Source organism: Octopus bimaculoides, chromosome 7, assembly GCF_046866305.1.
Source record: "Octopus bimaculoides isolate indiv1 chromosome 7, ASM4686630v1, whole genome shotgun sequence".
Lineage (NCBI taxonomy): Eukaryota > Metazoa > Mollusca > Cephalopoda > Octopoda > Octopodidae > Octopus > Octopus bimaculoides.
Window position 1 is genome coordinate 21,869,510 of NC_142934.1, and position 15,749 is coordinate 21,885,258.

General features: G+C 36.4%; 1 protein-coding gene across 2 annotated transcripts in view; it reads left to right on the forward strand.

Annotated features, from left to right (window-relative positions):
* Positions 1 to 15,749, forward strand: part of LOC106879536 (protein arginine N-methyltransferase 1) — a 39,991-nt gene that overhangs the window by 24,141 nt on the left and 101 nt on the right. For both annotated transcript variants that reach the window (XM_014929166.3, XM_089354970.1), the window contains exons 3-10: positions 451 to 606; positions 1,684 to 1,747; positions 2,940 to 3,088; positions 5,441 to 5,528; positions 6,027 to 6,142; positions 12,296 to 12,446; positions 13,595 to 13,716; positions 15,234 to 15,749. The exon at positions 15,234 to 15,749 is cut by the window's right edge and continues 101 nt beyond it. In XM_014929166.3, coding sequence (XP_014784652.1) covers positions 451 to 606; positions 1,684 to 1,747; positions 2,940 to 3,088; positions 5,441 to 5,528; positions 6,027 to 6,142; positions 12,296 to 12,446; positions 13,595 to 13,716; positions 15,234 to 15,317 — 930 coding nt within the window. In that variant the 3' untranslated portion in view covers positions 15,318 to 15,749. The remainder of the gene's footprint in view (positions 1 to 450; positions 607 to 1,683; positions 1,748 to 2,939; positions 3,089 to 5,440; positions 5,529 to 6,026; positions 6,143 to 12,295; positions 12,447 to 13,594; positions 13,717 to 15,233) is intronic.

A 15,749-nucleotide genomic window follows, 5' to 3' on the forward strand; every position in this document is an offset into this window, starting at 1 on the left:
ATAATGCAAATATATGGAGTCTCAATTTTTCTGTCGGGTTGACATGGACTGATGCTGCAATTAGAGGCTTGATTGATGGCAGCCCTTGATTCTGCTGGGCTGATTGATGAGAGCTGTTTTAACTAAATTGGTTGATAGCAACTGCTCTAACTAGGAGTGGACAGCCATAGTAGAGAGGGCTGTAATAGTATTTTAACCATTCAGCATTCAAATAATGCTTATTTATTCACATTGTTTTAAATTAATTATGCATTATCTCATAGTTTTAAGATTTCATTGACATGAGTTTATTTTTAGAATGATGTTTGAGAGGCTGGATCTGGCTGGTTTGAACGTGAAGCAGATAAAATATTTGGGCCAGATATGACCAGTATAAATGATAAAGGATTAAATAGTATAAATTTAAATAAAGAAGGCTAATATTTTCTTGTATTTTACATTTTTCAACAGGAAATGCTCAAAGATGAAGTACGCACATTGACTTATCGTAACTCTATGTACCATAACAAACACCTCTTCAAAGGTAAAGTTGTGCTGGATGTTGGATGTGGTACTGGAATCCTAAGCATGTTTGCTGCTAAAGCTGGAGCCAGCAAAGTTATTGGAGTAAGTACATTTTTTGGTGGAGGGGTTTTTTCCTTGGAAAAAAAGAGTTAATATTATAATTATTAATAATTCAACAATATCGTTATTCTTTTTATGTCTACTTTGTTCATGGTTGGCTTGTATTAGATGAGACGTCTTCATGCAATACTTTATCGCTGTATGCCAGTCTTTGATGCTAAACCATTGTTTTTGTGTATGTTACTTTTTGTTGGTCTTTCATATTGAATTTCTGAGTTGTGGGTGTAAGCGTCACTACTGCCCAAGAAGGTTTCAATGCATGCGCATGCACACACAAATGATGGGCTTTAGCAGAGTTTCCAACCACCAACTTTTATCTGCCAGATATTGGTCAACCCAAGGCTATAATAAATGACACTTGCTCTAGATGCCATGAAGTGGAATTGAATCTGAAACCAAGGGCTTGTGGAGTGAGTTTCTTAGCACACAGCCATACCTGTGCCTTGTATAACCTTTCTGTTATCAGATTGTGATGTTTTTATTTAGAGTGGTAGATTGGCCATATTGTTAGAATGTTGGAAAAAATGCTTTGTAGCGTTTCCTTCTGCTTTTTACTCTTTTAGTGTGAATCCCAGTGAGACCAACTTTGCCTTTCATTCCTCTGGAATTGGTAAAATAAAGTATTGGTGACCTACTTGGGTCAGTGTAATTGGCTGACCTCTTTCCCCTCAATTGCTGCCTTGTGCCTAAAGTAGAAACTGTTATGGCTGTGTAGGAAAATCAGTAACAAATATTTTATGTCAAAATATGTGAAAAAGAAACATTGCTGATTGTGTGTCTAAACTTATTATAATTTTGTTGTATAATTCCTCATCATAAGTAATTTATATAATATAAGGAGCACTCGTCCATGCTAGCTTCTATAATAATCCTGAAAATAATAATAAAGCAGTGTGAGTGAGGTTTTTCTATTTTCAAAATGTGGTGGTGGTGGTGATGGGGTGCTAAAGTGATGGCTCCCTGTGTTACTAGGCTGTTGTTTAAGTCAGCCATTTAAATATAATTAGGGTTTAAGCAATTTATCAGCTGTTGTTAACCATGTTGTTTGTTTTGTAACAGATTGAATGTTCCAGTATCATTGAATATGGTCAGAAGATTGTGGAAAACAACCATCTTGATAATGGTGAGTAGCAAGGACAATGATTAGTAAGATGTAGCATTTCATCTGTTGACTCCTCTTTCAACATGTCAGTCTATCATTTGTTCCCTCTGAGCTAGTGGTCCCATGGTATTTTCTGTGCTGTCATGGGTTTCTCTCTTTCTGTTGAATGTCCAGCCAGGGATTAGTGTGGGCATGGGTTGTGGTTGACAAAATCAATTCCCAACCTTGTGGTTTTGGGCTCAGTTTTGCTACTCCAGGAAAGTGTCTTCTATAGTCTCAGACCAACAAAAATCTTGTGGCTTTGTGAGTAGATTTGGCAGGCAGAAATTGTGTATTCTGTCATCATCATCGTTTAACATCCGTTTTCCATACTGGCATGGGTTGGATCCTTTGTGAACAGCCACCAGTATTAGCATGCCAACCAAAATTTCATAGGTTTTGCTCAGCAGTTGTATTTAATTGATCAGATTCAATTAACATCACAATCTTATCTGAATGTGCTCTGTTCCTAACAACCATTCTGAATTTTGTATTCATTCATTTGTTTAACACATATTCTTGCTGTGCTAGCATAAGTTTAAATGAGGAGTTATTTGAGGTAAGATTTTACAACTGGATGCTCTCCTTGTTGTAAACACTCTGTTTTTCATCAAATAAGAGTTTTTTTTTTTTTGCTTGTTTTTCTTTTTATTCCAGAAGTTTTCGAAAATGTAGAAAAACTGGTTATAATGTTAATAAGATGCATTAATATAACCACTGATTCACTCAACTTGTGATATTGAAAGCCACTGTCAACCATTTCCTTGCAAAAATCTAATAAGCATGAACTCTTACTAAAAAGGGTTTTCTTTTCTTTTTTTTTTCTGTGGGACAACCTTAATCTAAAGGCAAATTATATATATATACAATCCTAATCATGTTGGTGCTGTCAGTTTCAGAGCAAGGTTGTGGCTTTTTTATATATATATATATATATATATATATATATTCATGGAATACATTGTTTTGTGTTTCAATTTAAAAAATAATCACAAATCTACAGATGATGACTATATTCTTAGAAATTATATGTTTGTGTATATACATATTTGTATGCACATATTACAATCTTCTAGAGGGAACTGAAGAAAGTTATAGAACTGGGAAAGAATTTTGCTTTGCACCTGTTGACCTTTAGTATTAAATTGCTACATGTAAATAATGTTCATTTCAGTGGTAACCCTTGTCCGTGGCAAAGTTGAAGAGGTGGAGCTTCCTGATGGCATTGAAGGAGTTGATATCATTATTAGTGAATGGATGGGCTACTGTCTTTTCTATGAGTCTATGCTTAAAACAGTTCTTTATGCCAGAGACAAATGGCTGGTGAGTACCTAATCAATTTGTATGTAGTTTTAGATCTGCACGGTGTGTTTGTTTCTGTGATTTCTTATAGTCAAGTCCACCCATCACACATTTCTTCTGATACTCCTCATACTGGTTCCATCCCAATTCATGTACATTCATCCCTTCAAAGAACACCAGTTCTCGAATTACCCTTATCTCTCATGGTTTCATTTGCAGCTATTTAAAGATCTTCAAATTAAACATTTACCTATCTAATCAGAAGCTCTGCAAAGGCCATAAAATTGCCTTGCTTCTTCTTGCTAAAGACATGCATACTTGAGGTTTCTTTTGCTTTTAATTCATTACAAAACTGCTCTTCATATGGCCTGTGAACAGTGGTGGCATCATTTAACTGTCTTTTTGTTTTTGTTCATCAGCACAAATCATGGGCTAATTAATAGTTAATAGGAACATTGTGATATTGTATTGTTGCCACTTCCTGCTGTCAAAGGCAAACATAAATTGGAGGGTCAGTTGTAGCTGTTTACTCCACTTGTGATAGCAGCCATTACTCTATTAAATAATTCCAGTCTGATGGAAAATGTAAAGGACACAACAGAAACAGGAAGTAAGAGTGAGAGAAAGTTGTGGTGAAAGAGTACAGCAGGGTTTGCCACCATCCCCTGCCGGAGCCTCGTGGAGCTTTAGGTGTTTTCGCTCAATAAACACAACGCCCGGTCTGGGAACCGAAACCGCGAGTCCGCTGCCCTAACCACTGGGCCATTGTGCCTCCACATTAAGGATATATGAAGGCTTGAAAGGAATGAAGCTAGTATACTCTGTTGGATAGATATTGTCAGTGTGCATATATGACAGTATAAGTGATTTGAGAAAAAAACTGGGTATACAAGGCACCAGATGTAATGTGACTGCACTGATATGGCCATGTAATGCATATGAATGAAGGTAGTTGCATCAAAAGGTGCTGATCATTAATTGTAGAGGAAACATATGAAAGGGATAGACCCAGAGATACATGGGACGAAGTGGTGAGAAAGGATCTACAGATTTTGGGATTCACAGAGGGGTTGATGGGGGACCGAAACGCCTGGCTGTTTGCTGTGCTTGAAAAGACATCAAGCTAAGTAGAAGTGTGGTTGTCCTTGCATCCAGGCTTGTACTCTGCATTCCTAATCTTGTGGGCTCACAGGTGCTAGTGCCATGTAAAAAGCACCTGTATTGATGCCACATTAACGCACACATGCCAGTGCTGCGTAAAAGCATCTAGTACACTCTGTAAAATGGTTAGCGTTAGGAAGGGCATCCAGACATGGAGCCTGAGCAGCTCCTGTCAAACTGTCTAATCCATGCCAGCATGGAAAATGGATGTTAAAAATGATGATGAAATGATTTTGATAACAGTTCCAATAATGATGAAAATAGTAAAAATTTTAAAAAACTGTTTTTCTTATATTTAGAAAGCTTTTAGACCTAACCACAGTCCTTCCAAGGAAACAAAAACCATTAGATTTTTTTTTAAAAACTTTTCCTTTGAAGCAATTGATGAAATGAGTTATTTACTCAAAGAGAAAAAAATAGTTTGACATTTCCCACACATTTGCGAAAAAGTTAGAAATCCGATCCTTTTTTGGAATATTGTGGAATAAATTTGATTTATAAACAATTTTTTTTTCCCAAATTCTTTGTTTTCATTTCATCTGGAATTTTGGTTTACTTGTAAGAGGTTTGACAAATTTTGATTAATTTGGACTGTGTCTCTTTGTATTTATGCGTGTGTGAGTTTATTTCATTTTGTTGATGGCATCTATTACATTTCCTGGCTTTCTTCAAAGACAAATTCCAGTATTTCATTGTTTTACCTCTATGTGCATTAAGTTCAGCTGATAGGTAATCCAGTAATTTGCACAGTTCATCATTATTACAGTTTTTTTTGTATACTCAATGAATATTAACTTATAACTCATTTTCTATGCTGATGTGCAAATAAAATTTTAATAATGTTGGTATTTATCTGTAATTAGATTTGCTTTGAGACAAAAATTATGAAACAGATTTGGTTAAGAACCTTTTGTTAGATTGTGTTCCAAAAACCACATTAATATATTGATCAATAAAAAAAAAGGTTGGTTTTATGAAACCAGTTTGAATACAAGAGTTAGAATGTAATTGAAACACATAAGGGGTATATTTTGCTTAGTAATACAGTAACAGAAGGGTTAAGTTCACAAATCCAGTAGGTAAGTGAAATTTCTCTATTGACAGCAGCTAATTAAGCATTTATCTTTCACTACCTTTGAATATCCCTTCTATGATGATAATTGCCTTGATGAACTGAATTGACATAGATTTTTGTTTCTTTTTTCCATTTAGAAACCTGGGGGTTTGATCTTTCCTGACAGAGCAACACTTTACATCTGTGCTATTGAGGACAGACAGTACAAGGATGAGAAAATCAACTGTAAGTTTCATTTACTAATTTATTTTGGTGTTTTGGGTTTTTGTACTGAATTGAATGTTGTGTGTGTAGATATATATAACTCTTGTGTGAGTGTATTTCGAATGAAATATTCTGTGTGTGTTTCAGTCAAGTTTGAAAATAAACCAAGAATTTAGAAAGAGACAATCACAAATACAATAAAAGGCATATTTCAGTGCCTTTCCTCTCAATACTTTATTGTATCTCAGTGTGCTTGGATTGGATTTTTACTCTTTTGTGACTTGTTTGATTCCCAAGAATCCCATCAAACTAAGAAAATTTTTTTATTATTACCTTATTTCCATAAAAGTACACTACCTTTGTTTAAATTAATTTAGTAAAGTAACAGTATTATTAAGCATGTGTTTAGGTCATAAATTAATATGAAGTTTTTGATGAAAGGTTTTTATTCAGATCATAGTTTAAATGAGAAAAAAAATAATAAATAAAAAAACTTTTTTCTTTTCTCTGATTTTTCAGGGTGGGAAAATGTTTATGGGTTTGATATGAGTGTCATCAGACAAGTGGCAATTGCAGAACCTCTTGTGGATGTTGTGGATCCGAAACAGGTGGTCACAAATTCGTGTTTAGTCAAGGTAAGTTACTCTCACTGTTTCATCAATAACTTAAGTGTTCAGAAAATGGTATTTTTAATGTTAGGTTAGAAGCATTTATTTTATACTGTTTACCCCCAGGTTAGTCCTGACTGAGTATGCTCATGATTGAAGGCATTCAAAATGTGGGCTTCCCTTTTATTTGGACTTACTGTATCTGGGGCTGTGCTGTTGGGTCTTTTTCTTTTTTGGATGATATTATGTAATTTAACCCTTTATCATTCAGATTTCTGTATCAAATGTAATATTTATTCTCAGCGATTTGAATTAGTCATGCATTACTTTGTAGCTCTGAGATTTCAATGATATTGTTTACTTTTAAAATGATATTGTAAGATAAGTGTGGGAGGCCCTGGCCAGTTTGAAGATAAAACGGGTAGATTATTATGGCCAGTTTAAATGCTAAAGGGTTAAAGAGAATTTAGCTGCTGATTGAATAACTCTGTAGAAGTTTGCTTTATATCTGTGGCCTTAACTGCTAGGTGGGATAATGTGAAGGAATTGCATTGTGTGTGTGTCTGTGTGGTGAGCAAGCAGTATGAATAAATTGCTGACAATGTACTTGAATACACACACACACACACATCTGTAGCTCTCACAAGGTCATATGCCTCTGTTGCATTCCCAGTTTCCTCTCCATACTTCTCTGTTTAACCCTTTCGATACCAACCAGCCTGAAACTGCCTCTGGCTCTGTAGTACAAATGTCTTTTGTTTTCATAAGTTTTAAATTAAAATCTTACACCATTACACAATTTAACACTAGCTTAATGAGTTATTTAAAATAATTGAAAGAAACACAGGACATCTCAAAATAAATATGGTAACGAAAGGGTTAAATTCTTGTCTAGTAATTTCTTATTTACCATTGTACATATATTTTACAGTGGAAATTATTAAAGCGATTTATGAAAAAGTCATCATACTTACAAATATTGAGGTGGTTTTCTTTTTCAATTCACATTCCCATTGTAACAGTGAATAATCAATCTATCAAGTTGTTTATGGGGGTGGGGGAATGATCTTTAAAGTTTATTTGTTGTATTTAACAACTACTATGGGGACCCAACCACATGAAGTGTTGTTTTTAAGTATGGATTGGTTTCACGTTATTATTTTGCATGTTCATTCACTTGTTGATGTGACCAAACAACGTTTTAGGCCAGAAAGTCATAATTTTCCTAACTAAAGAGCAGTGGCTGAGCAAACCAAACAGAAGTTTATCTGTTTGAGACCAATGAAGCTGTCTCTCAGGTTTTCATGGAGGTTGGAGGATTGTTCTGAGATAAATTGCAAGATCACATTTATTGAGATGTGTGAAAAGGGTTAGGGTTAGAGGTTATTTCTCAAGACCAGGGCTTACAAAAAACTTGATTGACTGATAACATCAAGCATCTTTGTTTTTTTTTTTTTTGTTTTTCTTCAATCTTTGAGTCTGTAAAATTTAGTTTTCTATGTAATTTAATTTACTAAACATAAAAGGAAAATAGTCAAGTCCTTATGTAACTGGATTTTGGAAAGTGGGAATTCCCAACTTCTATCCAAATCCACGAGAGTAATACAAGGTAATAAAACTTATTGTAACAATTGTACTTTTGTATGGAATAGTCTTACATAGTCTTCCATAGTCTTCATGTTTTTATAACATTTTTTGAATTGTGAGACTTATCATCTTTAGTGCCTAGTTCATCCCCTGCTCCCACATAGGGCTAAACTTGGCTAAAGCTGCCAGACTGTGCTTAACAATACAGTGAGCAGCCATCATATCAGGATTGTTGTCATCTTTCAGAAGTTTCACTAGTCCTTTATGTTGCCCCATCATTGTTGGTGCATCTTCTGCAGCACTGGACACAATGTGATTGACTGGAATATCATTGTCTGTCAGGTACTTCCTTACCACGTTACGGATATCTTGTGTGCAGTGGTGGTGCTTTTCAAAGACTTGCAAAAGTAAGCATCTCTTCCCATGAATTTTGAATTGTGCTGGAACCTTGCACAGGCAAGAAGAAGGGCTTCACTGTTATGAACCCGTTTCATTGAGGGCTAAAGAAAATTTGGCATTCTGGAGAATCTTGGTCAGTTGGGTCTTAGCAACACCTGCAATTTCATCGATGTAACAGCGAGCTGTGTCATTGCTGAGAGAGGTAAGGTGACAAGTTCTGGGTGGCTCTTTTGTTGTTTTTTTTAATATTTATGTATGTTTTGCATTGTTCTAAAATATATTTCAATGCCTGGCTTCAGCAACTCTTCACCATTATCTTTGTGCAATTGAGATTTCTTAATAAGAACAAGTGAGTTTATAACCCAGCTGAGAGTTTGTGTTTAATGTGGCTGGTCTGTGACTTTAACATTTCAGTAAATGACTTCCAGTCTTCAATCTATCGTCTTTCAGTTGTTTGTTTCGGGTGTGTGTTTTTGAGATGCGCTGCCAATTTTCCTTTCCTTACAGAATCACTGCAAGGTCCCAACATAAGAAACAGAATAGTTCAGCTTTAACTGTAGCAGCATATATAAACTCAAATTTAAAGTATTCTATTGAATACTGGCACAACATTTTTTATTATACTTCTTTATTTTGATTATGCTTGAAAATAATGAAGAATTTAGTAAAATAACTTTGCCATTATTTAGCTAATGTTTGAAATAAATCATCATGAAATTTAAATCACTTCAAAACAAGAAGTTTGTATTATAGGAAGGACCGGGGGAAGTCTCAGCCATGTTTGTATCAAGAGTTAAAGACGCTATTTCTCAGTTAAGAATTTTGTTCCAAGAATTGAGAAAATGCAACATTTTGTGACCCCCCCCCCCCCCGAATGTCTTCATTTGTCTGCGGACTGTCCACAGCTCTGTCCTTCGGCATTATCCTGCCGTTTGGGCAGTCACTGCTAATTCCAAATCCTTACCAAAAGCGATGTAGTTGTTGGCAGCATGCAAATATCATCATACTAATTTTTATCAATATGAACACCTTCAAATCTCAGAAATTGGATAGTCCCATTTAGAAAGAAGTCTGCAGGAGTTCTTGGTGCACTGCTAGTTAGTAATTGCCCTCATAGTTGTATATATTGGTATTTCATTTGGTGTGTGTGTATAGGCTACTATGAAAATGTATGGGAGAAAGAGAGTCTTCCCAGCACAGACCTGGCAAAAGGACTGGTCATGTCATTCTGGTACACAGAAGCAATTACAGATATATATTCATAAAAGCCCCTTATCCATCAGGAAGTACTACTAATACGCTTAAAATATGTCAGAACAGGATGAACAAGTCAATTAGGTTGTATAGGAATGTATCATAACTAATGACTGGTGTAACATTATCATAGCCAACTGTTACAAGGATATCAAGTTGCTGGACTGGGTCATAAAAGTGTTGCAGCTCAATTGGTGAGGGAGATAGATTAGATTAGATGCAATTTGGTTTTGTGCCAGGAAGAAGTTCTGCTCATGCCATCTTTCTGATGAGATGGCTGCAATAGTTCTTAGTTAAGAGTAAGCCACTGTACATAGCAGGTGTCAACCTAGGGAAAAACCTTTGACAGAGTCCCTTGCTCAGTGATCTGGTAGGTATGGAGGAAGCTTGGAGTAGAATTATCTCTTGTGAGAGTCACACTAGCCATGTACAGGGGTGCTGTCAGCAAGATAAAAGTTAGGAACAAATGCAACAACAGATTCAGTGTGCAAACAGAAGTTCCATGGTCAAGTTCTCGTTACCATGGCAGCCTAATTAGCAGTAATGGAAGATTTCTGAAAGCATAGTGGCCAGAGTAAGAACAGGCTGGAGAAAATTCAGGGTGCTTCCAGTGAAAGCTTGATGTTTGTCTGCCATGCTACGTGGTAGTGAGAGGACTTGTGAAAGCTAGAAAGGACAGGCATGACTGTTGGATGTACAATGTTATTGTGCATGATTGATGCAACTTAAAGATGTTGAGACAAAAACTAGGTGTAGTGGAAACATGGGTGCAAGAGAGAAAGCTGGCTTGATTTAACCACATGGTGCATATGGACAAGAAAAGCTGTATAAAGAACTGGTAATTGCCGACAATAGATGGAACTTGTGAAAGAGAGTGATGCTGGCTGATCTCAGGATGTTCAGCCTCATAAAGGTGAGAAAGAACTGGGATGATTGGTATGATATGCAATGTTCAAGAAGACTTGCCCGGCTATGCTAACATGGCATGATAGAAATTTTGAAAGCATAATATGTCTGCTCACTATTTGGACAGTTGGGTCTGTCACCCAGTGTACCAGTCAAGTCTGCAACTGCTGCTGCTTTCTCTTTTAACCTTTCTCTTTCTAACCCACCCACACCACTAGGTCCCTCTTCTGAGCCACTTTCTATTGACATCTTCATTCTTGTTATCATTTCTCGCCAAACTCATATTTACCGTTTTTGTTATCCTCTACTCTCGACCCTTGTTTTATTCATCTCTTACTCCCCCCCCCCCATTCTTTGCAGCCTTTAACCCTTTTTCCTCATCTCCTTATCACTCATCCCTCCATTGCTCTGCTGATTACTGTGTTGTTTGCTGCTGTTATTAATGAAATTAGAATCTGTTGCTGCATTTCAAATCGTTATTTCTATACTGCCAGTCACCACTCACATAGCCTCTCAGCTACTCCCAATTGACATCCATCCATCCATTATTCTTACCACCTCTATGTTTACAACTCTCTCTCTCTCACTCTGCCTCCTCACTGCTACAACCTTACCCACTGCTGCTGAGCCTCCTGACTCCATGCTCTTTTTTTTTTTTATGTTACGTGAAGGGTATGTTCTAACACTCCACCATGATAGTTTTCCTCTTCCCTACAACAAACATGTTCCCTATTGCTCCCGTTATATTTTGACCTCTCAACATTTTGCATTAAGTGATTGCTCTCTCTCCTATTCTCCCACTCCGTCAAAGTGCAAAGTTACAATGTAAACCTCACAAGTTCAGATGCCATGGAAAATCCCCCCCCCCTACCCCCAGGACATTCTGTAAATTTGTTGGCATCAAGAAAGGCATACAGCTATAGAAACTGTGCCAAAGCTGCTATTCTGGAGTAAGATGTGGCTCTTCAACATGTTACATATTTAGAACCTGTGCAATCCATTCCAATATGGGAAGCAGATATGAAAACAATGATGATTTGGAAATTTGTTTATTTTCATGTTCGTTAAATAGTATTTATAGTTTTAGTGAAAGCACATGGCTTAGTGGTTTGGGTATTCTGTTCATGACCGTAAGAGTGTGAATTCAATTCTCAGCAGCATGTTGTGTCTTTGAGCAAGACTTCTTTATTTTATGTTCCTTCAGTGCACTCAGTTGGCAAAACTGAGTTGTGCTTGAAAATCAAAGGGCCAGTCTTGTCACCTTCTGTGTCATGCTGAATTTCCCCGAGAATTACGTTAATGGTATAATGTGTATGTGGAGCACTCGGCTACTTGTTAATTTCATGAGCGAGTTGTTCCATCGACTGAAACACGTTATCGTAACTGACAGTGCCAGTTATTTATAGTTTTAGCCTTGGACAGGCACTTTCTAATGTGCTTCCTCAGACAGCAAGCCCCTGTTATGCCTGTATGAGGGGGTGCTGAAGAGTTCCTGGCTTTAGGTAAAAGAACATACTGGAGAATTATGTTAATTATGATTCTATTCAACATATTCCCCTCTTACTTATAGCAGCGGTCCTTCAGTTTTTCTAAACCCTGAAAAAGAACTTGGATTGTTGGGCCTCCAAGCAGGCCTTTTATAACACCCCCCTAAAGCCAGGAACTTTTCAGCACCCCCTCAAATACATATCAAGTGTGCGCAGGTTATGTTACTGTTTCAGCTGAAAATTGATATCACTACACACTTTTATCTACTGAGGTTTTAGCCTTTGGTTCTATTATTTTCAATTGTTAATTTACTACCTATGTGTAATTACCTGATTGTTATCTTTGTCAACTCTTCTTTGCAATTATAGTGCATGTAGAATTAAAATTATTCAAAGTGTCCTTCACTTTTTTAATGACAGTATCATGATATTGGACATGTGGTTGCTAGTTCTAACAGATTGAACAATAACATAGAGGCTTCCTCTATGGCTTATTAATTTATCAGCATTTTACCATTATAATTTGTTCTTCTAAATCTCATTACAGGAAGTTGACATTTACACTGTGAAGGAAGAAGATCTTACCTATACAGCTCCGTTCCACTTACAATGCCGGAGAAATGACTATATTCATGCCCTTGTATGTTTCTTTAACATTGAATTCACCAAGTGTCATAAACGTACTGGATTTTCTACAGGTAAGATGTCAGATCACATTGGTCAGGTGCAGTTAATTTATTCTTACCCAAAATATTTCAGTCGTTGTTTAGTTTCATGTCCGACCTGAAGTTGTTGTTTTTTTCCCCCACCCCCATTATTATTTAACAATATTTTGAGGAATACTCCTCCCTTCTCTCTCTCTCTCTCTCTCTCTCTTTCTCTCTCTCTCTCTCTCTCTCTCTCTAACTGAAGAAGCCGTGTATCTCCTCTACTGCAAAACAAATGTTCCTGTCCCTCTAAAATACTTTCACCTGTCTCAATACTACACTCACATTCAGTTGGGATCTCATGCCTTACAAGTTAGTTGGTGCCCCCTCTTTTGCTGGTATGCTCAGAAGTGATGGGTGTTAGGAAAGGTATCTGGCTGAAGACGACCATGCTAGTGCAGTCATTTCTCTGGCTTGTTGGGTCGTCATTAAACTGTCCAGTCCTTGTAAGCATGCAAGACAGACAGTAAATGATGACAATAATTGTTCCCTTTTAACTAATAACCATTTCACTGTTTTCCATTCAAATAACATTGAAATAAGCAGAAATAGGCCAGGATGACACTAATATTGATAGTTATAGGATATTAACCAATAACCTTAACTTGTGGATCAGTACATTAACACCATCTCAGTTATAGATGATTAATTCATAATAGTACTATCTTGTGTTTTTTTTAATACAAAATCACTTATTTAATGTTTATCCATGCTAACTTGCCTGAGCTGGGAGGTAAGGGTGGATTTTAACAACTCAGTGCTCTTCCTGTCATCAACCATTACCTGTTTTTTCAAGTAAGGGTTTTTTTTACCCTGAGAAATTTGAAAGAGCTGAGTTGGCAGGCATGAGAAAATGTCAACGAATGTCACTGGTTGCATCCCATTTGTGACTGTAACTCATCATTAGTGGTGAAAATTCACGGATTCACACACACACATGACAGGCTTCTTTCGGCTTACGCCTACCAGATTCCCTCTTAAGGTATTGGTCAACACAAAGTTATAAGAGAAGACACTCACCTACAGTAGAGTGCAGCAGGGCCAAACCTTAATGTATTTGAGGGCTGAACTTCATAGTGAGAGATACTTCAGCATTGGTTTTCGTTTTATAATTAATCTCTTTCTTTTTTCATTTGCAGCTCCAGAATCTAGGTACACACATTGGAAGCAGACCGTTTTCTACCTGGATGATTATTTAACCGTGAAAAAGGCTGAGGAAATATTTGGCACATTCACAATGCAACCAAATAAGAAGAACAGTGTAAGTAAAAAAATAATTTTTGTTGTCATCTGAAGTATTGCATAAAGTAGCAATAGTGAATCACTAATTTCATACAAATTGATTTACCCCATAACATATAACTAAGTTAATTCAACCAAAACCATCTCTATAGGATACCTATAGATATCTTAAAGCGTAGTGTATTTAATATTGACATTGATTTTTGTACATGGTTATAATTCTGTTTTAAAATGGTAGGAACTGTGATAATTGGGGAAAATTTGTCTTGTTATTGAAATCTTTCCATCTGCCTTTCCATATATCAGGAACTACATTCTTTATTTTAAAGATGGTAGGATGTGATTTGTGGGGGCTGTAGCTTTTACCGTATTTTGAGATGCTCTGTGTTTCTTTCAATTAATTTTAAATATAACGAGGAATTTGGTAAAATAAACTTAGTTGTCATTAAGCTAGTGTCAGGAACATAAATCGTGACTAAGGTTTGGTGGAAGATTTTAATTCAAAACTTATGAAAACAAGACATTTTTACTACAGAGCCAGAGGCAGTTTCAGGCAGGTTGGTATTGAAAGAGTTAAACAGTTGATTTACTGCTTAGAAGATGCTTTATTGCGCCATTAAGTATGATCAAGCAAACTTATGATTAATGGCTTTCAAACTGACCGTCTTGTTGTTTTGTACATCAGAGACTACATTGTTCAGTGTGCTTTGTTTTAAGATTAGAAAATGTAAATTGACTTTCTAGCAATTCAGGCGAGTGCTGAGTCCTTGTTATTGGTTACAGTGAATATCAGTATTTAACTTCTGTATTTCATCTTGGCCCAATTTGTTTCACAGAATTGCACAAATCAGAGGACTGCATTGAGTTTGTTTGCACTAGTGTAGTTTCCTAATGTCAGACAATTTACAGTGTGTATTTGATACTTTGTCCGTGGCACCAATATTAGCGAGGTCACTGAGTACTCACAAGACATATCCCCTCAACTGAGTGGGTGTATAGTATTAACCCTTGCAATACCAGCCTGCCTTAGATTACCTGGTTCTATGACACAAATTTATTGTTTTAAAGTGATCTAAATTATTACCTTCCATCAGAACTGTATATTAAGTTTTTACAGACACTATAATGAGAAAGTTATTTAATGTCAACAGAAATGTGGTAACAAAAAGGTTATGGGTTTGTGTCAGTTTTCATAGGCTAAAGTATGGGACAGGAACATGTGTTATGCTGCAGAAGAGATACATGGCTACCCCAGCAGAAAAGAGAAAAGATTGTGGGTGTTAGGGCATACCTTTAAGGTACACATAAGGTTGAGAATTGAGGCTGACTGGGCAGGTAGGTTTGTGAGTGTAAGAACAGTATCCACTCTGAATGTTGGGTAGGGCTGTGTGTGGGGGACTATATTGTTGAAAATTTTACTGTATCTTCACTCATAATTTTGGTAGAAATGGCTTTATTGGATCAGGTTTTTTTGTTTTTCTTCTGTGATTGATATATATATATATATATTTCCTTTTTTTTTTTTTTCTTTCACAGCGGGACCTGGATTTCACTGTTGATATTGACTTCAAGGGTGAACTTTCAGAGATGTCGGAGTGTCTGCATTACAAGATGAGGTAGATGAACAGCTAAGAGAAAGTGACTGACAAAAATAAGACACTGATGATGTCATTGATGCCAGCAATCCACTCCCACCCCTCCTTTCTTCTCTCTCTCACACACACCCTCCAATTTCTATCTTTGTGTTGTTCTTCCCAAGGAGGCATGTGTGAGAAATTCCCACATTTAAAACAAACTTACATCATACATTTGGTGGGATCAACCCAAACACGACGAATTCAATACAATTAATAATAATAATAATAATAATAATAACAATAACAATAACCATATAATAACAACAACAACAACAATAAATGTGTAAAATGATGATGGGGTAGGTGGAAATTAGCACCAGCTTCCTATTTCTTTCTGGTGCAAATATTTTTTTTGTTTTTTTGGATCAATCTGAGGTGGGTCACCAGTTGCACTGATGGTGGCAGCAAGAAAGCA